Source organism: Parathielavia appendiculata (assembly GCF_033297405.1).
Source record: "Parathielavia appendiculata strain CBS 731.68 unplaced genomic scaffold N657scaffold_2, whole genome shotgun sequence".
Classification (NCBI taxonomy): Eukaryota; Fungi; Ascomycota; class Sordariomycetes; order Sordariales; family Chaetomiaceae; genus Parathielavia; species Parathielavia appendiculata.
Genome location: NW_026944221.1, coordinates 3,444,194 through 3,469,507, shown reverse-complemented (window position 1 = coordinate 3,469,507; position 25,314 = coordinate 3,444,194). Strand labels below are relative to the sequence as shown.

General features: G+C 54.9%; 12 protein-coding genes across 12 annotated transcripts; 9 read left to right on the top strand and 3 right to left on the bottom strand.

Annotated features, from left to right (window-relative positions):
- Positions 1-317: 317 nt before the first annotated feature.
- N657DRAFT_641987 (uncharacterized protein) lies at positions 318-879 on the bottom strand. Its single transcript, XM_062792255.1, has one exon. The coding sequence runs from the start codon at positions 737-739 to the stop codon at positions 515-517; it is 225 nt and encodes a 74-aa protein (XP_062651691.1). The 5' UTR covers positions 740-879; the 3' UTR covers positions 318-514.
- Positions 880-1,022: 143 nt separating this feature from the next.
- On the top strand, positions 1,023-1,932 carry N657DRAFT_641986 (uncharacterized protein). Its single transcript, XM_062792254.1, has one exon. It carries the CDS (start codon positions 1,303-1,305, stop codon positions 1,885-1,887), a length of 585 nt encoding a protein of 194 aa, XP_062651690.1. The 5' UTR covers positions 1,023-1,302; the 3' UTR covers positions 1,888-1,932.
- Positions 1,933-2,123: 191 nt separating this feature from the next.
- On the top strand, positions 2,124-3,215 carry N657DRAFT_641985 (uncharacterized protein). Its single transcript, XM_062792253.1, has one exon. The coding sequence runs from the start codon at positions 2,296-2,298 to the stop codon at positions 3,094-3,096; it is 801 nt and encodes a 266-aa protein (XP_062651689.1). The 5' UTR covers positions 2,124-2,295; the 3' UTR covers positions 3,097-3,215.
- An 834-nt stretch (positions 3,216-4,049) lies between these two features.
- On the top strand, positions 4,050-5,967 carry N657DRAFT_235381 (uncharacterized protein). The gene is made up of 2 exons (XM_062786345.1): positions 4,050-5,005; positions 5,079-5,967. Exons 1-2 carry the CDS (start codon positions 4,501-4,503, stop codon positions 5,543-5,545), a joined length of 972 nt encoding a protein of 323 aa, XP_062651688.1. The 5' UTR covers positions 4,050-4,500; the 3' UTR covers positions 5,546-5,967.
- A 1,095-nt stretch (positions 5,968-7,062) lies between these two features.
- Positions 7,063-7,666, top strand: N657DRAFT_235283 (uncharacterized protein). Its single transcript, XM_062786344.1, has one exon. The coding sequence runs from the start codon at positions 7,287-7,289 to the stop codon at positions 7,617-7,619; it is 333 nt and encodes a 110-aa protein (XP_062651687.1). The 5' UTR covers positions 7,063-7,286; the 3' UTR covers positions 7,620-7,666.
- An 805-nt stretch (positions 7,667-8,471) lies between these two features.
- N657DRAFT_566846 (uncharacterized protein) lies at positions 8,472-10,196 on the top strand (the record flags this gene model as incomplete). The annotated part of the gene is made up of 3 exons (XM_062788455.1): positions 8,472-9,236; positions 9,282-10,058; positions 10,110-10,196. 3 exons carry the CDS (start codon positions 8,472-8,474, stop codon positions 10,194-10,196), a joined length of 1,629 nt encoding a protein of 542 aa, XP_062651686.1.
- Positions 10,197-13,242: 3,046 nt separating this feature from the next.
- N657DRAFT_641981 (uncharacterized protein) lies at positions 13,243-15,436 on the top strand. Its single transcript, XM_062792252.1, has 4 exons — positions 13,243-13,568; positions 13,633-14,617; positions 14,747-15,234; positions 15,289-15,436. The coding sequence occupies exons 1-3, from the start codon at positions 13,467-13,469 to the stop codon at positions 14,971-14,973; spliced, it is 1,314 nt and encodes a 437-aa protein (XP_062651685.1). The 5' UTR covers positions 13,243-13,466; the 3' UTR covers positions 14,974-15,234; positions 15,289-15,436.
- Positions 15,437-15,781: 345 nt separating this feature from the next.
- N657DRAFT_678441 (uncharacterized protein) lies at positions 15,782-18,058 on the top strand (the record flags this gene model as incomplete). The annotated part of the gene is made up of 4 exons (XM_062796070.1): positions 15,782-16,539; positions 16,656-16,975; positions 17,035-17,106; positions 17,154-18,058. The coding sequence occupies 4 exons, from the start codon at positions 15,782-15,784 to the stop codon at positions 18,056-18,058; spliced, it is 2,055 nt and encodes a 684-aa protein (XP_062651684.1).
- A 1,021-nt stretch (positions 18,059-19,079) lies between these two features.
- Positions 19,080-20,010, bottom strand: N657DRAFT_235213 (uncharacterized protein). The gene has a single exon (XM_062786343.1). It carries the CDS (start codon positions 19,702-19,704, stop codon positions 19,228-19,230), a length of 477 nt encoding a protein of 158 aa, XP_062651683.1. The 5' UTR covers positions 19,705-20,010; the 3' UTR covers positions 19,080-19,227.
- A 2,061-nt stretch (positions 20,011-22,071) lies between these two features.
- Positions 22,072-22,664, top strand: N657DRAFT_641978 (uncharacterized protein). Its single transcript, XM_062792251.1, has one exon. The coding sequence runs from the start codon at positions 22,078-22,080 to the stop codon at positions 22,576-22,578; it is 501 nt and encodes a 166-aa protein (XP_062651682.1). The 5' UTR covers positions 22,072-22,077; the 3' UTR covers positions 22,579-22,664.
- Positions 22,665-22,881: 217 nt separating this feature from the next.
- N657DRAFT_641977 (uncharacterized protein) lies at positions 22,882-23,516 on the top strand. The gene is made up of 2 exons (XM_062792250.1): positions 22,882-23,353; positions 23,429-23,516. The coding sequence occupies exon 1, from the start codon at positions 22,958-22,960 to the stop codon at positions 23,159-23,161; it is 204 nt and encodes a 67-aa protein (XP_062651681.1). The 5' UTR covers positions 22,882-22,957; the 3' UTR covers positions 23,162-23,353; positions 23,429-23,516.
- N657DRAFT_641976 (uncharacterized protein) lies at positions 23,467-25,223 on the bottom strand. Its single transcript, XM_062792249.1, has one exon. The coding sequence runs from the start codon at positions 24,886-24,888 to the stop codon at positions 23,965-23,967; it is 924 nt and encodes a 307-aa protein (XP_062651680.1). The 5' UTR covers positions 24,889-25,223; the 3' UTR covers positions 23,467-23,964.
- Between the last annotated feature and the right edge of the window lie 91 nt (positions 25,224-25,314).

Sequence of the window (25,314 nt, the reverse complement as noted above, 5' to 3'; positions counted from 1 at the left end):
ATCGCCTCCTCTTCGATCTTCGTCAAATTCGAACGGCCGTGATAGCTGTCGGACTTCGCGATCTTTCCCTTCATTCTATCTGCAATTGTCGACTTGGGGACATTGTATATCTCTGCGGCGCGTCGGATACTCAAGCGCGGTGTTGATCGAATCGCATTGATCGCGAGAAGAACTCGGTTTTCTGGGAAGCTGTCGGACATTGTTGTGGTAGAGAAAACGCGTGTTGAAGTTGGGTGGTTATGGTGGGGGAAAATGTGTCCGAGTCAATGGGGTGTCCGAGTCAATGGTGGATCACGTTATAGAAGATGCTCTAAATTCATAACGAGAAGCAGGCAAGATAATTGTATTAGATATGCACCACTGACCAATTGACTAATTCTTAAGAGAAAACAGTCCCCAAGTTCCAAGCTGAGTCTCCCGCTCTCCAGATATCCCTTCCTCTTATGAGAGACAAGTGGCATCAAGGCGAGGCACTGGGCACTGCAAATGCCGACTCAATTCTGCTAATCGAAAGCTAAGGAAAGGGAGAGGGAGAGTATACAGGATGCGCGTCTGCGACCCGTGAAGGATAAGTGGGCGCACAGGCCACCCGCCGATGACCCACCGAAGAGGTGTGTCGTGAGCCACATATAACCCACAAAATCGCAAGGCCGGAGCGAATTGCGATTCGACACCCTTTTTCAGGGAGATACGACATAGCTGAGTGGGTTAGTTGTGCACGTATCGTCACAGTACTCATGTTAACGCCATTGGGCTATTGGGAGCCTACACGGTCGGTTTCGACTCGGCGAGTGTTCCTGTTGGAAAGCCAACAGCCACGAATGTGCCGCACCGTAGTAATTGGGTACCGAAAAAATGGGCAACCACTCAATTGATGATGATGATCGTTCCTGTCTGTGTTCTTCCCAGAAGTTCCCTGCCTGTTCCTGATCCTGAGAATCCTGGTGCCAAGCCATTAGTCACCCCTGAACTGCCCTCTCTGACCACCTGCCAAATCCAACAGTTCCTTTATCCGCGACATACTTACTCTGACAAGAATTCATATCGACAGACCGTATCGACAGACCGTATATACACGCCTGATACCAAAGTGTATATTTAGTTTCCAACCTGACGCTCGAGTCGCAATCCTCGTGGCATCGCTTGCCCACACTCTCAACTCCGCCCATGTTCCCGCAATCTTGTGGGGCCACTGCCTTCTCACGCTTAATGGGGTCCCATCCATTGTCGCTGCAGGTATCCCTCTGCCGAGAAATCACAACATGCGTGTGTAGCTAGCTGCCTGAATAGTCCGTCGACTTCATGATTCCAGATGACTGCTTGGAGATAGACGTCAGAGCCCTCGCTCAGCACAACGACCTTAGGCCGTGCCCCGACACCAAATATCGCGCCGCAAGCTCGGAGCAACGGCAGACGCCGCCGCCAGTTACCGTGGGGCACTATCTTCAGCGAGAAACGCTCTGGTTTCTCACCAGTGAACCATGCTCTATTGTCCCCGAGCAAGCTAACTCTTCCGCCGCAGTTCGCCCATGCATCCGACAAAACCGTCTTTCCAACCTGGAGGCCAGGTCGAGGATCAGGAGTCTTCAAGCCCGGAACAGACCATATGATCGCCCTCAGACCCCACGTTCTCTTGGAAGCTTATATGCGTCTCTTCGCACGGGATCAAAGCAACTCGTCAGTTCATTCAACATATCCATGATTGCGTACATGAGTCTCTATGTCGATGAAGACGGGCTGCTGGATGCTAGTCTGCTTCCGGAGCCGCTCAAGGCGTCTTACAGGAACTTCCAGGAAGGTAAAAAGCCGACATGTCAGTGGATGTTGGAGCTTCAGGAGGCGCTCAGTTTGGTTGAGAAAGGTTCCGATAGCCACGGCTCCTTTTAGGGGCAGAATTGAGCCACCAACCGTGTGAAGTGTATCGCAATCACAAGACCTTGAACAATGTTTCATTATTCACTTCATATACGGATATAATCCGTACACCCGCACAAACTTGCTTGTCGGCTTTTGCGCACGACCATTGGTGGAGCAATTGAGACGCGGGAATAATCAGCCACTGTTAGCTCAGAGATCTTGAGATAGTGGGAGATACTCGTGTATGAATTGCCTCAATTGATGCATTTACACAGTGGCACCACCAAGGTTCCTTCTCTTCTGGCCTGACGCATCGCATTTCCTATACAGCATCCCAAGAACCACAGTGCTCACGGTAATTGTAATATCCACGTGTCTCAACGTCTTTTGCGAGGGTTTCGGCACCCGGCATCCGTTGGTTCAGCAATCCACTCAAATATGGCAGTCCAGATTCTTTCAGACCTGCACCTAGAAGCCCCAAAAGCCTACGACGTCTTCGAAATCGTTCCCAAGTCGCCGCACCTGGCGTTACTAGGTGACATCGGAACCGTCGCGGCACACAAAGGAGATTTTCTCGACTTCCTGACTCGACAGTTGTCCCAGTTTCAGACAGTGTTCTTCGTCCCTGGAAATCACGAAGCGTACCATTCCAACTGGCCCGAGACCCTCGACATTCTGCGCTCTTTCCAGAAGGGTGTTCGCCAGAACCAGTCACTAGGAGAGTTTGTGCTGCTCGACCGCGACGTCTTCAGAATGCCAGGCTCCAACGTCGTCATTCTAGGCTGCAGTCTCTTCTCCCACGTCCAGTCCGAGAGCCACACGGCAGTCAGCCTCGGTCTCAATGACTTCTTCCAGACCAAGGAGTGGAACGTGAACGCGCACAACGAGGCGCACGGGCGGGATCTTGCCTGGCTGAATGCACAGGTTGCAGACCTCGAGGACTCCGACGTCAAGATAGTCATCTTTTCGCACTGGAGCCCGACCCTAGATGCTCGGGCCATCGAGCCCAGACACGCCGGGAGTCGGATCACGAGCGCATTCTCGACTGACTTGTCCAATGAGAAGTGCTTCAAGAGTAGTAGAGTGAAGCTATGGGCTTTTGGTCACACTCACTACAACTGCGATTTTGTAGTCGAGCGAGAGGACGGCGCCGACGCATTGAGGCTGATGGCGAACCAGAGGGGCTATTACTTCGCCCAGGCCGAGGGTTTCGATGCTGAAAAGACGGTCGCCGTGTGATGGAACAAAGCGAAAGGAAGACCTGATTTTAAGAAGGCTTTGCCACGACAAGAAGGGAGATATACTGCAGAGCTAGCAGTAGACTGAGTTGCTCAACTTCATAATATATGCACCTCTCAGCCCTTTCAAGGGGTTGTCATCTCAAAGTCCCCCTTTTTTCGAGATAAACCGGTCAGCTTAACTTCTCTCCTGTCCTTCACGAGCAGGATATACCTCTGAGACTTTTTTTGACGATCAGAGAGCCCGCCAACAATAAAACACAGGCCTCCCACCTTCTTCCTGTGAGGCAGAACCCAACTCTGCTCTCCCGGGGCCCCGGCCACTGGGCTTGGACCGCGTCACTAGATAGACAAGCCCTCCAGTCCGCCGCGGAACTCTGTACCCAAGCCCAAAACCCGCCTTGACAGACCTAGTCCTGCAGTGTTCGATCCTCGGTGATGACAGCAAACTGACCGAGCCCCAAGGCACACATATGTTCTCACACACTCCCAGGACTTTCATATCACACCTGACATAGTACCAGACTGCTGGTTATCTTACGCCAGACAGCTTCCAGGGAAATGGATGGCCACATCATCACGATGACTCTTGGAAGCCTCTGCCTGATAAACTCTGAAAAAGTCAGAGGCGTGAGAAGCCACTATCATCTAGGTGGTTTGCTGACATCAGTCCATCCGTACGTATAATCTGACACCGTGTGCTCTTGATGTATGGGGCCTACGGAAATCCTATTGTTTCCCAGGTTGCCCACTGACATCCCTTTCTATTGATGGACCACGTCAGATAATGTTCATCCCATTCAAAGGAGTAAACTGATCAAGTCCCGCCCCTGATCTGCGCGCCCACCCACTTCGCCAATGGTCACGGGCCATTCAAGAAGCTGGGCGGCTTGTAATCGGCCACTCACAAATGGCTGAACGACGGTACCATTCAGTACCCTACTACATTCCAAAGGTCAACAACAGGCTAGGGACGTGACTCACTAAATAGACAGAGAACCCAAAGGGACTCTGGCGGGATGAATTGATGGCACTCGGTCACTGGTTGGGTCTAGCGGTATCCCCAGCTGTGGCAGAGGGAGGGGTTAGCTCAAACGCCCCGATACCTTAGTCGGCACCAATGGCTCTCGCGGACGGCGGGCAAAACACCTCATGCCCGGCCGCGTGTTCCGTGGGTAGGGAGCTCAGCTCTAATCACGTCTGCACATGAGGGTGATAAATCCACAATCCACGTCGGGGAACTTCAAGGGGAGAGCTTTTCTTGACTGCCGTCAGTAGGGACGGGCGCTCCCGTGCCAGCCAAGCCGGTGCCCTCCCAATCGGACTCATTCCTTGCACTGAGAGCCTGACAAGGCAAGTCTTGTGAGTCAGGCTAAAGGTGGGTGACGTGATTAGGGGCAGGGGAATGTCGCTTCTTGATAGGGCTGACGGATCGAGCAAAGACAAGTCAGATCCTTGCACGGCTGCTCTGACTGGTAGGTGGCCGATGAGCTGTTACAGTTGTCGTGCCGGTCAAGCAGTAAGATTACCGTGTAGGTCCAGAAGCCCTGAGCATGACTGGGCTTTTATCTGTCAGTTGACTGTCACCATGTCCAGGGCCTCTATGGGCTGGCATGTTCTCGATCCGGAAACCATTCCGACTCGGCCATCACAAGCCGAAGCCACTTCGTCCTTGCTTTCTGCCGCTAACGTGCTTCCCAACCGCGCTTGCGGCGGCTGGCCAAGAGAGCGAATAGAAACGCTAGGGGTGGAAGACACTCGCGGCATTTCTCATCCATCTGCAGCCGACATGAGCTTTCGGGTCCCCGTCTGTTGGCCCGGTTTGCCTCGGGGACGGCCGCCTTTGCTGTCTCATGAAATGGCCATGAAAAACCGTTGGATCGGAACTATGTGGTACGAATCGGGCGAGCATGTGGCAAGTCAGCGCGATGCGATTTGTCTGCTTCTGCAACCCCACGACAGGGGAGTTGGTGGTCCCATTACCTAATGGGCTGCCAGGCATACGCTCGCCAAGACGAGGCGGCGGGATGTACCCGTCGAGGCTGAATCCCTTGTTCGCGGAGGAAGTCGCGATCTTGATCAACGGAACGCCACACTCGAGAACAACCATGACTGGAACACCCGGCTCGTCGGTTGATGTACGGAACCAAGGTCCTGATAAGCTCAACGAATGGGTCGGGTACAGCAGGCGGGGGCCAGCTGTCATGTTCCGTTTTCACGTCGTTTGGGGAGATTTTGCCGAGGACGAGAATTCCAAGGATCGGGACAATCGCTGCGAGATGGGGCCTGCATTCGTGTCATGGCTCCTCTGGGAAACGGGATGCTGGCATGGTACCGTATCCATGCCCCCTGCCTGCTCATGGCACGATGGGGTATCATCCGGGGCAATGCAGCTTCACCTCTCGTCTCGTGTCGCAGCTTCTCGGCTTTGCAAAGGCCGCCCCAGATAACACTACGATTCGCCGACTGATAAGCCTGGGTGAAATGGCGACCAAAGCCTCGCAAGCACGAAACCGTCTACAGGGCACGTTATCTGTCGGGCCAAAGGCGCGTGCGCGTTGGTGAGCGAAGCATTCCGAAACACGCCGGGTCACCGCTACTCTGATACCATATGCAGGACCGACTAGGGGTCGGTCTCTTATCGCGATGAGTTATTAGTTCAAGCTATCGGTTTGCCCTGTTGTTGCGGTACCCGAACACCAACAGGGGACTGAGGCCGGCTCTGCAGATATGTCTGCCGCAGCCCTGTTGATGTGAGACGGCTCCTTATCTGGTCCGAGACTGTCGGCTCAAACAGGCAGTTGGGATAGTGAATTTGGAGTGGGTGTGTAACATGGACGGCAGAGTTCGACAGATGTTCTGGCGGATTGGGACAGGGTCAATCGCGAGATATCGCGCCGTCTGATGCTGTGCCACGGATTAGCCAGCACCTTACCTTGCACCGTGATTGCGGCAGCGGATGGTGCGACATGACGCAAATCGGACGCAGAGGACGAGCGCGATAGTCAGATAGTTTGGGGATGGCTGGGACGAGGTCGAATGGCCGGTGCACAGGCGTCGAGAGCCCGGATGCCCTTCGTCCGCGCGGCCGCCAGGGCTTTTCTCTGGGTCGGTGGCACGGTGACGTGTTACAGCGTCGACGGCCTGAGCTATGTCTCCCGGCTGCTCTTGGCTCCCACCTTATCTCGTAGCGGCTCCTGACGATCCTGGTGGCAGTAGAATACACGTGCATCGCGTTGAACGATCACTGTGCCTTTGAAGTCGGAACAGCGGCCGGAGAGGGGGGCTCCAGCATGCCGAAGTCCAGGTGTGAAACATATCGATGCCAGGTCGCCCGGTCTGGGATTCTACCGGGGTTTCTGGAATCTATGCATTTGGCTCGAATGTGCTGTTTTCTGCTTCCTTATTTGATGTTGAGCGTCGATGTGGAGCCAAGGATGTCGGCTCGACGGGACGTGCATTTTGGATGCGCCCGAAAAATGATTGCATCCTCAGGCATCAGGCAACAAACTCTTATCTTTGAACCCCCACAGATGGTCTTAATTGTCCCATCATCCCATGTGGCATCCTTTCGCCCCACTCGACAGTCCTTGTCCCGTCATAATGGCCCTTCCGCGAGAGATTCCTGGCCCACACCAGTTCGCCGGAGGGGGGACAGCACCAAGCTGGAGGACCCTGCTGGTCCGCGATTCTGGACAAACGAAACCCACCAGGCACCGAACCTGTTGCATCTGCGGGAATAGGCACAGAAATTCTGAATAATCTGGAGCAGGGCTGTTCATCCACAGAAGCCGGCCATGTGCAGAGACAACCGCCGTCTCTTTCGACGTTTTTGATGCCAAAAACTCCGTCCTCCTGGGCGCCCATCGTCCCACACTGCCCACGCCGGCAAATCCGTTCCCACTTTGGCCCCAATGTATTACACACGACATACCACCGCTCGAAGATCCGCCTTTCGCTTGTTGTCGGCCAGGCCGCCCTTTGCGAGCTGCGCAGCCGCCCGGGTACGCGAATCGATTTGCAGTGTGTCGTTGTAGGCGCGGCCGGGAGCAAATTTGGTACGGACCGGACTTGCAGAAGATACAGTGATTGTCACGTCACTTGTCGCCATCGCTGCAGTCGACGGGGGGTCTACACGTGTAGGTCTCGAGCACGCCGGGATTGTGGAGGGGCAGCGTAGTGCCACATAGGATGGGACCTCCCACTCGGGAGCAAGACCCGCGGCATCTCCGTACCTCGCTATTGGTAAGGACGCGCTGTCAAGGCCAGCCGCAAACGGTTGGTACCTTGGTGGCCGCCCGGACAAGCAATTTATCGCGCTCAAATCCTAGCAGCTCCCTTCGTTGCGCTATCTCTTGTCTCGGGAGACCTTCCCTCCCTCTTTTACCTCTGGCGCTCCTGCCCGCAACTCCGCCAAGCTGCCAGCTGGTTCTATTTTCTGGCTTTCTTGCTGCTGCATCCCTCCTGTTGCTGTTGTTCTCGTTTGTTTTTGCCACGGCCTCGGACGCATCATACATTGAATAAGATATCAAGATATCCGCCTGCGACGCTGCAACTCGGCTGGCCCGTTATCGCCCATCGCCCGGGAAGGGTCCGCCACTCCACAAAACACTAAACGTTATCTACAGTTGGGTGCCACGGGAAGCATCCGGCCTGCCGCTGTGTGGCATATCTCAAACCTGGAGGATTCCTGCACCGCTTCCCTGCCTATCTTCGCCATCGGCCCCAGAATCTCAGATACCCCCCGACATCCCCGGGCATTCCCAAGGCTCCGCGTTCCCCGGCCAGTCCTCGTGGATTCGTTTATCAGTCGACCACATCCTGAGATCTCTCTCCCTTGTTGCCTTGTGTTGGGCGTCTCTAACCGCAATCGCATGCTGCGTATTGGCGCCTGATAACCGGCTCGTCCCCCTGGCCCGGCGGCCCTCGGTAACACCACATATCTGCTTGCACAGAGCCTCGCAGTCTCAGGGACCCTAACGGCTGACCCCATAAGGGATCTCACATAACACCCCCTGGGCTCCCTCACCGCAGCCGCGATTCTTGAGTTTACGGGTCATGACCCTTTCGAGGTTGGGGTGAATTGTCGACAAGCAAGCACCAACCGCAGCGCTTCCCCATGGATATCTCCCGGCCAGTCCTACTCCTGACTGTCATGTGTGATTTCCGATAGGGTGCCGCTGTTGCGTAGTTACTTACTCGCTCATCCTCCTGTCTCCACCGCTCATTCCTCGCTACCCTCGGAGACGCACCTTTTCCCACGAGATCATTCATAGAGTTATCGCCTGCTTCATCCAAAACGTCAGCCTACGGATTCGCGGCCTCCGCAGGGATACCTCGCGCTTCTAGGCGGTCTATCAGTCCACTGACTCGAAGATGTCGGCCCATTCAGCTTCTCCCTCGCCACTGCAGACGCCGGCAAACGGCCAGGTGGACGACATGCCCAAGGGGCACTGCCGGTACATCCTGCTGCTGCCTGAGATCAGGGGCCAGCGCTGTGCTTGCGTGAACTTCTCGCTCAACAAAGACATCCCGGGCTCTACCTGCGATTGTGGTCATCTGGCATGCTTCCATAACAAGGGCCCCGACTCCTCGGCCGACCAGAAGCAGGAGCTCGAACTGCTGAAGAAGCGGCTGCAACACCTTGAGGAACAACTTTCCAGGGGGCACGAGGACGTTCTCGACAGCGTCGTCAGCCGCCTGAACGAGGTGGAGGAGCACTTGGAAAAGAGCAGGGAAGAATTCAGTGAACAGATTAAGGGTGCCTACCGAAACATCAGCATGAGTTGGCGGTCCATCCAACAGGCCGAGCAAAAGAGCCAGCAGCACGATGACCAACTCCGCCAAATCTACGACAAGCTCCGTGACCACGACGAAAGGCTCGACCGGCTGCATGCGGGTCAGCTGGAGCTCCGGGACGCCGATCTCAGCCTGGAAGAGCGCATCGAGAACCTAACCGAAACGCTAGAAGAGGAGGAAGAAATCCGCCTGTCGGCCGCCATGGCTACACGCCTACCACGAAGGCGATCAACATCCGACACGTCTTCCCGCCCAAACGGCCCTTTAGGAACCCCTTTAGGGGCCCCTTTAGGGGCCGGGGCCGCCCCCCGACTTCCGTACCCCTCCCCAACGGGCGGCCCCGTCACCAACTGCACCACCATCACTACCAACTCCTATACCCACCAGCACCACGGGTATGGCGCCGGCACCGGGCGCGACGCGAGAGCCTCGACTACCGCCATCACCACCTCGCAACACCATCCTCCCCACCATCATCACCCCTCCCCGCGCCGGCTCCTCGCGGCCACTGCCCGGCCCACCACCAACACGGGCGCCTGGACAGTGCACATCTCGCTGCTACCGCATGCCTATGTGCCCATGCCCTTCGAGCGCAACACGACGGCGTACCAGCGCTGCCTGTCGCGCGGCTTGCACCAGATGGTAGCGGTGCAGGGCCGCGACGCAGCGTCGTTCCGGGCGGCCGTCGAGAAGGCGTTCGGCCGGTTCCTGCGCGGGCGCGAGTGGATGCCGCTGCAGGCGAAACTGTGCGATGCCGAGACGCTACAGGGCCTGCCGATGCTGCGACTGCTGGACGAGACGCTAATGCAGGGCGTCATGGACCGGTGTGACCACGAGTTCTTGCGGCGGTACTGTGCCGTGGTGGATGCCCACGGGGTCATTGATTCGCTGTACATCGCCATGAAGCGGCATACGCTCTCGTGGCATACGCTGAGGCACTCGCCCGTGTTTATGGAGGGGTTGGAGGGTTGCTGGGCGTATGATGCGCTGTTGGACACGGACCCGTTTGACGGGGACATGGCGGTCGATGACGAGGACCGTCCCGCCGTGGGGGACATCATGACGGCCGTGCCGCCGCCGCTGCTGCAGCAGGCTGGACTGAAGAGGCCGCTGGCTGAGATGTCGAGGTCGAGTAGCTTTAGCTCGGGCTCGTCGGGCGGCGGGGTGGCCGCGGCCTCTGCGGCGGGTGTAGGACCCGGGGACGGTGGTGCGGAGGAGCAGGCGAGGGTCAAGAGGACCTGTCCTGCGCCGCCGCAGGGGGCAATCGTCGAGATCCGGAGGAGAGATATAAAGACTGCGTGAGGAGCGGGTAGCTTGGTCATGTCATGTCATACTGAAAGTGAGAGAGCCGGTTGTTTTGGGTGGATCTGAACCAGTCGGTCCGTGGGAGGTCAGCCGGGGCTGAGATATGCGAGGCGAACACACGAGTATAGACTGTGCTCATAACCAGCGCGCAGGGCGAGGTAATGTTATAGACTTGGGGGCTGTGGTGGGTGATTACGGGCGTTCTTGACGGAAACTTGGATGGCGTCTGGACAATACAGCGCGGGATCTTGAGTATTCTCTAGGGTTTGGCTTCTTGGGATATGACGGGTCTTCGACGTTACCTGTTTCTTCATTTATTCATTCCGCTCCGTCATGTTATGTTTAGCTCTGGATTCGTTCCCGTCAATCCGTCTTTTATCTTCCTGGAGCGACTAAGCTACATTAGACGGGCCTGGCTAAGAACAGAGGCAAGGGTCAAGAGTGAAAACCTGGTTCTTGATTCATTGATCCTTGGGAATGGTCATGGTCGGGGGGATGCCAGTGTGTTGAGGGTATTTAGTCAATAATACCAACGACACATAAGCGTTCCTCCCGTCCCGTCGCACAGTACTAATTGTAGGTCTGGCTGCTTGGGAAATATCTATTGTTGTTGAATGTCCGGTCCTTGGCTCAGATGGTGTGAGCTTGGATGTGGAGATCCATTGTCACAAGAGCGAGAATGGTCCCTCGTTTGGCTCCGAATACGGTCCGTACAGGTGGCTGTTCTCTTGGGCTAGCGTTTCTGTGTTTCTTCGACCGCTTCTGTCTCGACATGTGAGTTTTCTCAGCTAAGCACTCAGAACTTACCCGAGCTTCAGTTCCTGTTGGTTCAATACCAGCTCTCGCGAGACGGGAGGTTGGACGTAAACGGCCAATACCTGGGCTGGTCCGGTCATGTCGCTCATGGCTTGACGTGGCGGAGCAATATTGTAGACAAAGTCACATTCATTCGTCCAGCAGTGAGGCTGCTCATGCAGTGGCGACTTGGGCTTTAAACGAGGACGGCTAACACGAATCTGTCTCAAGACGCCTCTGTGTTTTGCTTTTATTTTCCATCTTCTCGCCCATGCTTCAGCTTCGTGCCGTTGCCATGATAGCAGTAGCCTCCAGCACAAAAAGTAAGCATGTTCGTATCGTTCGACGCTGTTCTGTCCGTTTCCACAGCAGCAAACTTGCGACATTCCTAGTAAACAGACTCAGAGTTGCCAGCTTTAGGAACAACGGAGTTTCTGGGTTGATGTGGGATAAGACAGCTTTGCTCTGAGCGAAAGAATCCCTCTTATCACCTTGTTTTCTGCAGGGATTTAGTCCATCTCAGTGTCGTTGCTGATGCGTGAATAATGGGGCTATTGGTGTCTGGGAGGACGGAGAGCAGCGCACACCTTTCAAGTTTATTACAGCTAGCATGCGCCCAAGTGCCGCTGCATTCGAACTGTTAGTGCAGCCCTAAATAATGTATGTACTGTAAAAATCATCCTCTCGAATACCGCTCTTGCTCGCAGTTTCCCAGGCGCTCTCTCCAATTCAGACACAACCCCAAGTTTGCAGAGTTGGTTTCGGGAATGCTGCCCACGTGCTGTCCTGTTATGTACGCTGATATAAGCATTAGCCAAACTGACTGGCAAATAATACCCGCGGGCGAGATGACCCACTTTCGTTGACTGGAAGAGAGTGGGTTACTCCGTACAAAAGACCCGGACGCAACTTTACTGCCCGGACAGGGTTATGGAGGATCAGTGCTGGTTCCGAACAAACATCTATACTATTCCAGGGAAAAAAAAGCGATATACATTATTTAAAGATTCGCCGATATCCTCCTCTTAATTAAAATATAGTGTTTTAAAAGTTTGAAGTGAATTAATTGAATAGTTGTTGAGCTTTTAATAAGGTAGTAGTATACTTTAGCTAAGAAAGAGAGAAAAGTTAAGACCAAGTTCCTCTAACAACCTTCAATTCTTATAAGATAGTAGAAAGGCTCAATAACGACTTGAGTAATATGCTCTGGATTTTAGAGTTAGTGTTTTAGTATCTATAAAGAAGCTATAAATAAGGTTTATAAGCTATTGATACTTTGTTGTCAAGTTAACTATAGTTAACGTTACCTATCTTTACATGCTAATATAGATACTAGAGGTGAATTGCACCATTAAAGTAACCTTGTCCGGGCGGTGAAGTTGCGTTTGGGTCATTTATAACCCTCTGCACTCAGAGAGTGGGCAGATTTATAAACGAAGTAGGTCCATCTCGCCCACGGGTACTGTAACGTTAGACTTAGAGGGGGTTGTCTTCTTCCAGGCCTCTGTCATTAACACGATCGAGACAAGCATCCGCCAATCTTCGCTTCTCGAGCCCCTAATGAAGCGCAACGATTTTCAAGTGCCGCTGTCCGTAGGTGATGTAGCGTACCTGATAATGGCCCTTGAACTTCTATAGCCTTCCTGCACCCTAGAATGATCTTCATGTCGGCAAAGGCTGCGGCGAGAATAGTGCAACAGCTGGAGACAGAGTACCAGGTAAGCAGATTGCAGATTTGTCGGTGCTTGTGGTCTAGACTTAAACCGACTCTCTGATAATGAGTTTCTCGCACACCCTGGGATTCACATCACGGTAAATCAAGGTGATGACGGGCACACCAGCAAGAGACGGCTAGAAAAGGGTAATTTCTCAAAACTTAAGGACAGCCATCCACACCTCTCTACACCGATGTTTCGACTCGGTAAGCTCGGGAGCAGTCAGTCGGGGAAGCACAAGAGTTGTCATGTTCCAAGCACTGTTGGTGATCGATACGGGAGCAATTGCAGATGCCGAGAAGAGGAGAAGGGAGGCGTATAGCGAACAGAGAATTCGGGTCAACTGAACTGAAAGAGGATGAGAGGGGTTTCTGGAGGCACTCGTGCTCTCAAACAAAAGACCAAACTTGGAAACCTTGGAAGATTTCAATTGGTAAAGGCACCGGAGTGGGTCCAAGAAGCAAGGCACGGGCCGCTCAAGGCTCCACCTCGTCTCCGAAACACCGGCCGGAAAGCATCGCCCGCCGCCGCCACCTGCAACCAGCGCCAGCCTGACGACCAACGCCTGCGACCGCGTGAGCTCTCACGACCTTATCATAACAGCCCCGCATCCGACTCCCACAGCCTCTCTGCTCCTTGACCGCCTGTGCCCTCGCCGTTCCACGCTTTATCGTCCCATTTCCTCCTCAACCTGAATTGACGCACAACACGGAGAGCTTGACCCGGAATTGCGGCGCGCGCCATCAACCATCGAACCATGGATCTCGATATTGAAATGGACGTTGATGACGTCCAGGACGCACCCGTTCCGGCCATTCCTCAAGCATACACTCACGATATCATTACTGGGGAGGAACAGGTTCGAATTGGCGAATGACCTTCACTCTGGCCTTGCCGACCACTAACAAAGCCTCGCGCCGCAGGAACCCGGGGAAGTAGACGAGCAAACCAACGACCAAGACGATGGCGAGGCCTCGGATAACTCGTTGGTACCGTATAAGGTGCACATCAGAGGCCTGGACACGTTCACTCCCGACGACGTCAAGGGCTATGTAGCCGAGCACTACAGCACAGGTCAATTCAGCCGAATTGAGTGGATCGACGACTCGTCGGCCAACCTCATCTTCAAGTCCGAGTCTACAGCACAGGAGGCGCTCGTTGCGTTTGCCGCTTTGGAGATCGCCGACCCGACGCAGCTGCCACCACTCGAGGATGTTCCCGCCAAGAGCTTTTCGCAGAAGCCCGATTGCGTTCTGCGAGTGCGCTTCGCCGTCGCCGCCGACAGAAAGGTTCCCAGAGCCGCCGAGCGCAGTCGATTTTACCTATTACACCCAGAGTACGACCCAGAGGAGCGCCGCAGGCGGGGCGAGCTTGGCCGAGGCAAATACCGGGATCGCGACGACCGCTACCGGAGAGACAGGCGGAATGACAGGCGAAGGGGTTCGCACGACGACGAAGAGCGCAACACCTTCGATGTCAATCTCTATGATGACGATCCATCATCCCTAGCAAAACGAATCCGCAGGCCCTCGCGCACACGGCAGCGGTCTGCCTCCAGCTCTTCTGACACGAGGCGCTCTCAACGGAACCGGGAAAAGGAACTCTTTCCTGCAAGGCGCTCTGGGGTTGCGCACGGCTTGCGTGACCGGTCGGCTTCACCAGTACGGGACCGTGACGGCGATGCCGAAATGGACCTGGATGAGGACGCACGGGCAGCTGCCGCCATGCGCAGCCGGGAAAAGGGCCGGTCCATGAAGGAGCGACTGACGCGGGACAACAGCTCCAAGGAACTTCTCCCGTCTAAAGACAGCAACAAGACGAAAGAGCTGTTTCCAACCAAGGTCAGCTCGTCCACCGGCGGCAAGGCGCAAATGGACCAGGTCGATGACACCACCATCCTGGCAAGCGGTATGTTACGTCTCTCTCTAGCGACGGGGCTGGCGCGAGTGCTCTAGCTTCAACGACCCTCACCAACAGCATCATCAGCATCAGTATCAGACCCTCACGCACTGATTCACTCATTGACACACACATCAGCAAGTCTCGCAGATCGAATTACCACACCCGGCTCAGGTGGCTTTAACATTCGCGGCATGGCAAGCAAACGCGCCAACGATCAGGGCATCGCCATCAAGGGCACTGGACCAACGGTTAGGGAGCTGTTTCCCGAGAAGTTTGCTAACAACGCAGGCAAGGAACTGTTCGCAGAGAAACTTGTGGGCAGGGGCAGGAGAAGACAGAGGGCGGAAGACCTGTTCTACTAGTTGTAAAGGGATAGATGCTGCAGCGCAGACTTGAAAATCCCGACCTCGCCTCTTCGAGGATTTTGGCGGAGATGCGTACGCTACCGGGCTTACCGACGTCGTTCTCACCATCTCTTTCCGTCTGGGAATCCCAGGGATAGCGCCACGGCTTTCTCACTCGAAGTTGAACCATTGCTCGGACGGACTGGGAAGGAGGGAGAGGTTGGATGTGGCATAGGCGGAACGGAGGGTATTGGTGGTTTGGGTCTCGCACCATTCAAGGTATAGCGTTCACTCGCCCTCGTGATGTGGCTCGGTGGTATTAACTGGGTTCAGAGCGGCCAGGAAACAAACTCAGGACATGTGGTTTCACTGGTCCTGCCGAACTGGAGCACTTATGGCCGCTCTCCCATAATGGCGGCGCCCGCAAAGGAGATAGAAGATCAAATCTCAACTATCAGGATGTGATGACGCGTCAACACGGTCTCTGCAACTGTTCGCTGTTTATGTGCTCAAGTTCCACCTCAACTACTAAGGTTCGAATCCCGTCTCAAGACCAGCTGCAGCTTCCCATTCTTTGCTCCGGTTGCTTTGAAGTTCACTATTTCGTCCGAAATCCGAAGTCTCCCTGCCCTGCACCGGTAAACTTGTCAGCTGCCAGGCGCGTTGGCTTGCAATTGCCCAGCGCCCTTGCATCAGGGATCTGCTACTCACTCGTGGTTGACTTTCCAACCTCCAAATCGCCAACTCGGCGATCACATTTCATCAACCCAGAGCCTCAATACCTGATTTCATCAAGTCAACCCTAGCCCACAAACCCACCTTCATCATGGCCGATAACATCCACACAAACACAAACTGGTTCCGATCCTTCGCTCGCTCCACGAGCAACAACAACACGAAACAACCATCCCCGACAACATCGACATCATCAATAACAGCAACACCGCATCCGAACTCGCTAACCCTCCAAATCCGCCACGACCATCACCAGATCCTCCACGGGGCCCCAAACCCAACCCAGACCCCAACTACAGCCGAGCCATCACCACCCCGCAATCACCACCGCAAATCCGCCGGTGCCACCCTCCGCACCGTGTCCAGTTTTCTGAGCCTCAAGTCTACTGGCAAAAGTGGTGGAAATGGAAACGCTGGGGCCACTTGCATGTCACCGACTGAGCTTGAACCGGAGGTTCATTCAGGCCCTGGCCCTGGCACTAGCATTGCTACTGGCTCTGGCTCCGGCCCGGGGGCTGACAGGGAGCAGCTCGGTGTCGGGCTTGTGCTGGGGTTGGGACGGGAGTCCAGGTCTGGATCTGCGTCGGCGCCGGGGTCCACGTCGGAGCTTTTACGCGCGCCTGCGCCGGTGGCTATGCTGCCGCTTACTGATTTGACGGAGGTGGATTGTTATAGTGATGATGTTGTTGTTGTTGCTGCTGCTGCTGCTGTCGGTGGTGAGGGTGGCGGGAGGGAGGTGAGAGGGGGAGGAGGGGAGGGGACGTGGCATAATCCAAACTTGATGCAGATGGCTGAGATGTTGAGCGCGGCTATGGCGGGAAGCGGGGCAGGGAAGGCGCTGGATGTTGCGTGAGTTCTTCTCTTCCCTCCTCCTTTCTATTCCTCAGTATGTGCTGGCTGTGTGGTATCTGCATGCCGGGGTGTGGGAATGGGGGAGACTGGTACGGACTACTGACAGTTTGCAGTCACAACTCGTGCGTACTCTCCCTCATCGAGGGCTTCTACCGCCTCACCCGCAAGCTGCGCGAAACCGAGGAACAGCTGGCCGAGCTCAAGGACTTGCGCGAGAGGGAGCTGGAGCAGTTCCGCGGCATGACCGAGGAATGGATGGAGACACGTGAAGCCTACAAGGCCGAGATCAAGCGTCTAGAGCTCAGGCTTGCCAAGGAAAGCAGGGACGGGTTGGCCAGCGTCGCCCTGGCCAGGCATGGGAGCCTCGTGGATCGCGCCGGGAGCAAACGGTTCCAGGACAAGGTGAAGCGGTTGAGTAGCTCGCAGTATCAAGGTAAGGTTTCCCTCGCTTAGAAATCGCGGAGAAGAGAGTTGGCTGATCAGGTGCCGCAGACACCAAAGCAGAGCAGAGCATCCCAGGCACGCCCTTCCCTTCTCAGGCCGCGACAAGTCAGAATACTCCGGGTAGGTTGGCAAGTCTCGAGGGGCATGCTCAGTGCTGACGGAGCCAGGCACAATCCCCAAGATTCTCGACTCCAACAGTGATGTTCTGGTGAGCCGTATCCTGGAGCGGCGCGAGATGGAAGAGTGGATGGCTCGCCAGGAGCGACGCCGAGAGGGCCGAGTGAGGGCTGGCCCAGTCCTTGTCCGGTCACGCGGCGCTCCTGAATCCCACGATTCCCTCGAGCAGACCTCCACGGCCAAACTGTCCCCTGATCCTGCCATGACCGCAGATGGTTCCGTCGAGATGCAATCCTTGAACGTTCCCGTTCAAACAAATGACGTACGGCAGCCAAGGGCGCTGCCCGCCTTCACGGCAGACAACGAATTGGTCTCATCATACTCGTCAACCAGCACGGAAACGGAGCCGGGTCAATCTGCTCTCAGGTCAACTGGCAAAGCGAACGGCCAACCGAAGATGGCCCGCAACCAACGCTCCGAATCTTCAGCTGCGGCTGACTATCAACGCATTGGCAAAGTGAAGCTGCCCCGGCTGTGGACCAAGGGCGGGATTTCCTCGCTGGAGGAGCCTTCAGAGCGTGCTCCGCTGGACAAGAAACAACGCAGGCGGTGCTATTCCTTCGAGAAAGGCGACGACGAGGTCTTGAGTGTTACCTCGCCTACCTGGCCACCCGAGGTCTTTTCTCCGCCTCAGTCGCCTGTGGAAGAGGAGGCAGCAGTAGAGGAGGCAGCAGTGCAGGTTGAAGGCAACAGGTTTCTAAGCGTCGTTCCAGGGGAATCGGATGCCTTATGGGCAGGCTCAAACATTGTGTCGACGGGAATGTCGGACGTTGATTGTGTTTCGATCAAGCATTCCACATCCACCAATACGGTCAAGTGGGTTGGGGAACGGGACAAGGTTAGAAGGGGTGTGACTGTCAATACAGGGCAAGGCCAGAGGACAGATTCCGCGTAGGGATGTAGCTTTGGTTCGCACTCACGGCAGGTCGTAGGTATCTTAGCTATTGAGAGCACGGGTACGTGTTTTTGCTATAGACGGCGGACGCTGAGCTGTTGTGTTGCCCTCTTCTGGCGTTGACAACAATCCTCTAACCATATAAACCATTACCCATATGGTCCACTACATCGACGAGGCATTGGTGATGTGCAGTACTTCTTTCTGCGACACTGCTGGCACTGTTTCATCATCAACCCCAACAAGACGTTCTTTGAGTCATGCCACAGACAAATAGATCGAGAGCAGCGCCACCTCTCGCCGGGTCCCCTGAAACACCTCACCGGTTGCTGCTATGTAGGCCGGCCTGAAACACGATACTGGAATGGTGGATCAAGAGATGGACATGATCCATTCCCCAAGTGAATGAACCCAACGGCCAGATCAAGGCAAGAAAGAGTACGGACACATACAAAACTGGGAAGAATTGGGGGCAGCCTCGATTACACCGCCCTTCTTCTGCCTCATGAGGAACAACATTGATTCTTATTGCGTGCCCACAGCCCAGTGTTCTGCTGCGGCTGCCAGGACAGAAGACAACTACCACAGGTCTCTGTACGCGGATTGCTCATCCGGTAGTCCTCGTTAAACAACCAGCTTCGGCTTGCGCTTGGGAAGTTACCGCCGCTTTTGAAAGCAACAAAACAACCTCAACCGATGATGTCCCATGGAAAAGAAGCAACAACGGCGGCCCCCAGGAACCCGTGCACCTCGCGAGTGAGTGCCAGCTTCTTTTTGGCCCGTCTGCCCTCCGGAGTCCATCCGAGCGGCACATTCCCGGACCGAGACAGTCAATTCCAAATGGGAAAGAATGAAAAGCAGCTTCCCATTCAAAAGCTGCAGTCTGCACAATCCCGCGACTAGACTGTATTGTATTGTACAAGTACCCAAACTGGCACAATGCAAAGCACCTCAAGGTCTCTGTGGGAATCAGCATGCTACAACCACCATCAGTGAGTGTATGAATTTACTTGTACAGATCTGCCTCTAGTCATAGTGACGATAACCATGGGCCCAACACGCAATACAAAGCACACAGATGCCCCATCACAACTCTTCACATCATACACAGTACGGTATATCGTGATCAACCAACACCACCAAGAGAAAACAGATGCAGCAGACCAAGACTATATGCTCGAATCTAAGACATAAGGTACACAGAATATACAATTGCCCGTATAAATGTATAAGATATGCTCAGATACCGTTAACATATGTTCCGGGCCATCTATATCCACCAAGTGCAAAAGAACGTCCGCATGTGTGAAACACAAAGTCAAACCCGACGAAAGCGCAAATGCCATCGCGGGACCTTGCATAGGGTAGGTACTCCCCCGTCTGTGTGTATCTACGGATCCGTATATTGTACAATGCATACAATGGTTGACACGTACAGTCACGTCGATTGTATGGCGGCGATAACCAACTGACTCACGCTGTGGCACTCTGTAGAGCGGCGGGGCGATGAAGACGCAGGTGTGCTCCGATGAACCCGCCGTTTCTGGACACACAATTTTTTTTTTTTCTCTCTGTTTCGTCGTTTTCTTTCTCGAAAAGATGTCAAGGTTGGCGAAGAAAAGAAAAAAAAAGGGGGGGAGGGGCATTTCCAATTCACCCGCTCCAATCTGATCGTTACAAGGAGGCTCTTGCTGCTGGTAGGCCCGATACGCGAATATCTAGCCGTTTTGGTGCCCAGATCGCCGGGTCACAGTTCCAGGTTCCAGGGCTTGTGAGGTGCCAAGATGGTCGTGATTGGCTCATTTGGTTTTTCAATCTGGCGCCCGTCAAGACAGGCGACTGATCACATCCAATGAACTTGGGGAGGTTCCTGGTTTTCCTCACCTTATCCCTTTCTGAATTTAGTTCACTGCACTCCTGATGTAGTTGAGGTAGATTTTTTCTCTCTTGCCATGGACAAGGTTGGATAGATTGTGATTAGTCCTTTGGTTTGTTGCGGTCAACGGTGTTCGGTTTCTGTTTGAACTCTCATCCGGTTGAGGCTGTTGGTCATGCCTTAGTTACTCGTCGTGTCGAACTTGTGTGATCTCGATTGCACATGGAAGTGAGACTCTGACGCTGTGATCGCACAGGCTGCCGCGGACGATAGTGCGACGGGACTTTTGCTTGAGGAAGGTGCAGTCTCTCGGACGTTTTCTCTCCTGTTAGTGCAGACCAATATATTGTATGTAGAAATCATCCTCTCAACTAACCCCTCTTAACAGATGGTACTTGTATAGGTACGAAGTACCAAAGCACGCATTCCTGAACTCCGCTTCACACCTGTGGTCCCTGACATTTTACACGTTGTGCGCTTCGTTGGCCAGCGGTAACTCCCGACAGACTGTGAAGACCAGCCTGCCCCCTGGACTCGAAAAGCTTCTGCCGTCGGAATGGAAGGCAAGGGAATTTCCAATCCCCATCTCCATCGAAATACAATCCCCATCTCCGTCGAAATACAACGACGCTCCACCGACACCTTCCCCTCGGGACACAGTTATCGTTCGGACGAACGGCTTCCCCCTCTAGTCTGGCCGCTCACAAACTGTTCTGGAGCACCTCTTGTCGGCCAACGTCCGGTCGAGACTCTCGAAAGCGCAAAGCGCGGCCGGTAGGAACAACCTAGTTCGCCGCTTCAGGATTCAGCTGATCGGCCCTTTTCGCCTGGCCAGCCGAGGATATCTTGTGTAATAGTCGATCATGATTCCCGGCGTCGGCCGGCTTCTTTCCTCTCAGGCTTCGCAAAGAACACTCCGGCGCCCTGATGCCAGCGGACATGGCATCCCAAAAAGAGAGACTTTGATGGGCCCCGTGCACACTCGCCCCGCAAAGCAGCCGCGGAAGGAAGAATTGCCCCCACAGCGTGGGCATGGCCAAGTCCACCAAGCCAGCAAATAGTGCCTATAAATCAAGGGGATGAGGTTCGAATACTTGCGCGCTAACTCAATTGGTGGGTCCTTGCGTTTATTTAATAGTGTACACACCCGCAAATTTGGTGGGGTTTTCGTCCAAACGGTCTGTCAACCGACTCTGCCCGCCCCCCTGCCCTGCTGAAAAGGGGCTTGAGCCGAGGATCTGGCAGGGGTGGGCTCGCCTAACAAGGAAACTTCTGCCCTGACAGCCTGGGGGATCTTGGAAGTTGAGGGGAGTGTGGTGGGTCAGGTGGGTAGGTGACAAGGGTGACTCCGTCCAACGGTCTTCCGTCCACGACGAATTGGGTGGTCCCCAGGCCGGAACGCTATCGGCGGCGCTATTGAGCAAGAACGGTAGCTTTGAGCTTTCAGAAGGTGGGGAAAATGAGTTTGGTGGTTCGGCCAGAGCACATGGCGATGGAGATTTCATGACTCGAACATGAACGCCAAGGGCATGACAACGTTGGATAGCGTTTCCACGTCGAATTTCAACTGCCTATGCTGTTTTTGCTGGCCTTGTCTCGGAGAAAGCGTGGCCGTTGACTTTGTCTCGTCATTCTGATGTCGATGCGATGAAGGGCAAGTTACCAGGTATCTATCTAGGTGGCCCGAAGCTAATCGGGCGCGACCCGGCAGTTGTGTAACCAGTTTCTCAGTGACTGTTTGAGCGTTGCTCGAATTCATGAACCGCTCGGTGTAACAACGTTTTGGGCAAGCAAGCCGGAACATGCGAGGAGGTGGCTCCTGGGTTTCAATGGAGTCGAGGACTCGATGTGAACTACCATCCCAGATATCATGTACACTACACGTGTACACTAGGTAGTTGGCGCATTTCAGGGGGGCGGTGAGAAATTCGGTCGGAGGTTGCCGTGAGATGGGTGGATCTGGGACCCCTGGAAGTGGGCTCCATGTCACCCCAATGAACCAGCCATCATGGCGGATGATTCTCCTCAACAGCCCGCGATGGTCGGGCTCTGGTAGCCCCACGACTGATGCGCCGATATTTCCGCAATGGCAGATTGGCGCCGACCTCCCTCTCAGCAGTCTGCAGATGGCATTCATTCCGTCATGCTGCTCCGCTCGACTATGATGGGATTGTTTCACCTTTTTATTCTTTGTGTGGAAATCGCTCTCCGTGGTCTTGGTGCTCATGTTTTGCTTCTTCCTCTCACAAACGAGCCGGGGCTCGGACAAGTCAATCAAAACCTCAGCTCTCCGCAGGGTATTTACCGGGACTCTGACAGGCGCTATCCATTAGGTAGACAGTACCTCCGTACACACCTGGCAAAACTCTCAAGGCAATGGCTCACAGGCAGTCAAAAACGTGTATTTATCAACTATTGGAGTCATTGTGCGCAGGAAGGATGGGACACCACAATCCTCCTTGGTCCAGCTGTCGACGGTCCCCGCAACCGGCTCCCCTTCAGATTTGCTCTGCCGGAAATCGCCAAGCGTCATTTTTACGACCGGGTTGCACAACAGCAGGGCGGTTTGCGGGATCTGCAACCTGGGTTGCACAGACGGTATAAAAAAGGTGTGAATCCGTGCATCGCGAGGTCGCCGACCTGACGCTCCCGACGTTGCATTGGTAAACGCAATGTCGCCCCGCGTTGCATTCACGGCGAGCTCTTGTTCCAAGGCACAGCATCATTCGGTATTTCGTATTTTGCAGTACAATACATACTGTAATCATTGAAATGTTACCAACTGGCGGTTAAACTCCCTAGTGCGGCGTCGTTAGTAGGTGGATCGGTGCTGTTTTGGCGGCACAACCGTGGGCAGCTGGCGGAGGGAAACGGTCGTTTTGATCATCTTGGCATGGCTGCCGCTGCGGTCCCAGTTCGGGGATGTGGCTGTCTCGGGGCTGATGAGACCTCAAGGACATGGTCGAATTTCCAGCCATTTACATCCCGCGATGCACTGATGGGGCGCGGACGAGCAGTCTGGAATGCCACTTCCACCTGCTCGCCCCAGCACTCTGGCATGGAGGGGCGGAAGCTGGTTTTTCTTCTTCCTTGCTCACAGAGTGATCTTTCGACGACGGGATAGCAAGCACGTACCGAGTAACTACTGCTTTGCTCGTCGAGAAGTCAGTCCCCGAGCTTCGTATACGGCTGTTATGCGGTGTCACGGGCACGCTACCAACGTGTAACAAGGATAAACAGCACCGGGTTCTTGGAGGGCTGTGTACACCAGCTGGTGTCGACGTTGTGTTAGCTTCAAGATTGAGTTGTTACGCTTGTCGGTAGATCGTGGTGTCTCCGATGCACGGGTCCTCCGGAATGGATTGCACGCATGTGGCAGCAACGCACCAGAGAAGCAAAACCAAGTGAGGAAGTTGCAGGTAAGTCAGGTTGTGAAGGGTTCTGCAGCACTAGTGGACGCCCTGCTTGAGTTCCTGACACTCGTCCCTATTCAGCCAGGGCAGCGAGTTCACTGTGCAGTGAATGAATTCAGGATCCGGAGATTCAGAGTCAAAGTCTCGCAACAATGAATACGCGGTTTCCAACCACTGTTATTAACTTGAAGTCTCTGGTAAAGACCGTCTACTACTGTACAAATCGTGTTTCCGAGTCGTTTGCGTCGCCCTGTTTTCCGCACCTCTCCCTTTTGTATCCAGCAATCACCGCCGAGCCACGAATCCAATAACTGACAAAGGAAAAAGATGTTTCAAGCCTTTGGCGATGGTTGACGAGGAATAGCGAGACATATGCCAACTTTGAAGCGACGAAAAAAAGAGGGAAAAAAAAATAACAAAAAAAATGGGTATCCAAAGCGCAACAGAAGACCGACCCAACCGGAAACGCCACTGTCCCATACTGCGTCATGGAATACCGTCCTCCTCCCAAGCACACCAAAACGCCCCATGCCAATTAGTGTACGCTGATTCGGAAACCGGAACGTAAGGAGGTGAGGGTTCTGCCGTGCCGTGCCGCAGCCGCTCCCGTCCTCTTTTCAGTTGAGAAGAAAAGACAACGAGACCCTATCTCGCCTCTCATTCTCTCTTGCCATGTCCCGGTAATACCCGGTACTGGGCCTCCGCGCCTTGGTCGGATACGGTTCCCAGCGCGACGACGTCGTCCGGCCAACAGGGGTTGTGGGTGCCGTGGTAGTGTATCGAGCCTGAGGAGAGTAGCTGCTCGGTGGCAGGACGTCGGAGGACCTGCGCACCGGTCCGAAGCCGTGGCCGTAGACGGCAGGGGCTGGGAGGCAGCTGCCGGGTGGCGGGGTGGGCGGAGCGAAGAGGAGCGGTGGCAAGGAGATTGTTGTGGGTGAGGACGACGCCGATGCCGGCTGCGAGATACTCCACGAGGACCCGTTGTCTGATACAAGCGAGGGAGGCCGCTCCGAGTCGTAGGAGCGAGCCGATGAAGACCGGAAGCGCGGGGCATCAAATGAGGCGGGGCCGTTGTCCTGCCTGAAGGGTAGGTCGAGCGGGACGGGGGGGAAGTTTCCGCGCGCTGGCCCGGGTGACGGCGGCTGGGCTTGGGCGTACGGATGGTTCTGGATTTGTTGTTGCTCTTGTTCGCCAGTCTCCTGTTTCTTGGATGTTTCCTTGCGCCTGGCGCCGTTCCACCAGTTCTTGATCTGGTTGTCGCTGCGGTTGGTGCCCAGGCTTCTGGCGATCTGTGCCCATCTTTGCCCGCTCTCGCTGACCATTCTCATGATCCGCTGCCCTTCCTCGTCCGAGATGGGTGACCGGTTCAGGCCGGGCTTGAGGTGCTGAGTGTACCTTTCCCGACACTGCTTGGCTGACCTGAAGCCCATCCCTCCTGCGATGCGAGTCCAGTTCGGTCCATAAGCGGCGTGCAGCTCCAGGAGGAGAAGGTCCTCTTTCCCCTCCCAGTTCCTCTTGTTGAGTCCCTGTTCTGACAACATGGTTGCTATGCGTGGTGTTGTGCTGTGTGCGAGGTTTTGCCGAGTCAACAAGGGCAAAGGAACACCACTTAAGACCAGCAGTCGGGCGATGCCGCCACACGCTTTCCCAAACACGGAGTGTTGTTAGTGTAGTTGTGGCGTGTGCTGAAGATGGAGATGATGGCACCGGCGTGCGGGTGAGTACCGAGTTGCGAAGTTGAACTTAACCAGTTCCAGACTCCAAGCAGGCGGTCCGGAAGTGGACGGAGGCAGACGGGGGCTTGAAGGGGGCCCGGGGGTCATATACGTCCAGATAACCGAGTGCGTGGGGAGACCAAATGATGCTCACACCCAAGGTGCAGCCGCCAGACGGATCGGGCCCAAGGGGCGGCTCCCAGGGTGTCAGGCTAACACGGGGCCTTGTCTCTGAGATGTGGGCCTGTCGAG

Coding starts and splice junctions, on each gene's coding strand:
- N657DRAFT_641987 (XM_062792255.1), bottom strand. CDS start 739: ATGAGTACTGTGACGATACGTGCACAACTAACCCACTCAGCTATGTCG.
- N657DRAFT_641986 (XM_062792254.1), top strand. CDS start 1,303: ATGATTCCAGATGACTGCTTGGAGATAGACGTCAGAGCCCTCGCTCAG.
- N657DRAFT_641985 (XM_062792253.1), top strand. CDS start 2,296: ATGGCAGTCCAGATTCTTTCAGACCTGCACCTAGAAGCCCCAAAAGCC.
- N657DRAFT_235381 (XM_062786345.1), top strand. CDS start 4,501: ATGTCGCTTCTTGATAGGGCTGACGGATCGAGCAAAGACAAGTCAGAT. Junction 5,006..5,078: donor GTGGTACGAATCGGGCGAGC/ATGTGGCAAGTC, acceptor TGGTCCCATTAC/CTAATGGGCTGCCAGGCATA.
- N657DRAFT_235283 (XM_062786344.1), top strand. CDS start 7,287: ATGGGACCTCCCACTCGGGAGCAAGACCCGCGGCATCTCCGTACCTCG.
- N657DRAFT_641981 (XM_062792252.1), top strand. CDS start 13,467: ATGGATCTCGATATTGAAATGGACGTTGATGACGTCCAGGACGCACCC. Junction 13,569..13,632: donor TCATTACTGGGGAGGAACAG/GTTCGAATTGGC, acceptor CTCGCGCCGCAG/GAACCCGGGGAAGTAGACGA. Junction 14,618..14,746: donor CACCACCATCCTGGCAAGCG/GTATGTTACGTC, acceptor CACACACATCAG/CAAGTCTCGCAGATCGAATT.
- N657DRAFT_235213 (XM_062786343.1), bottom strand. CDS start 19,704: ATGCCCCTCCCCCCCTTTTTTTTTCTTTTCTTCGCCAACCTTGACATC.
- N657DRAFT_641978 (XM_062792251.1), top strand. CDS start 22,078: ATGCTGCTCCGCTCGACTATGATGGGATTGTTTCACCTTTTTATTCTT.
- N657DRAFT_641977 (XM_062792250.1), top strand. CDS start 22,958: ATGCCACTTCCACCTGCTCGCCCCAGCACTCTGGCATGGAGGGGCGGA.
- N657DRAFT_641976 (XM_062792249.1), bottom strand. CDS start 24,888: ATGTTGTCAGAACAGGGACTCAACAAGAGGAACTGGGAGGGGAAAGAG.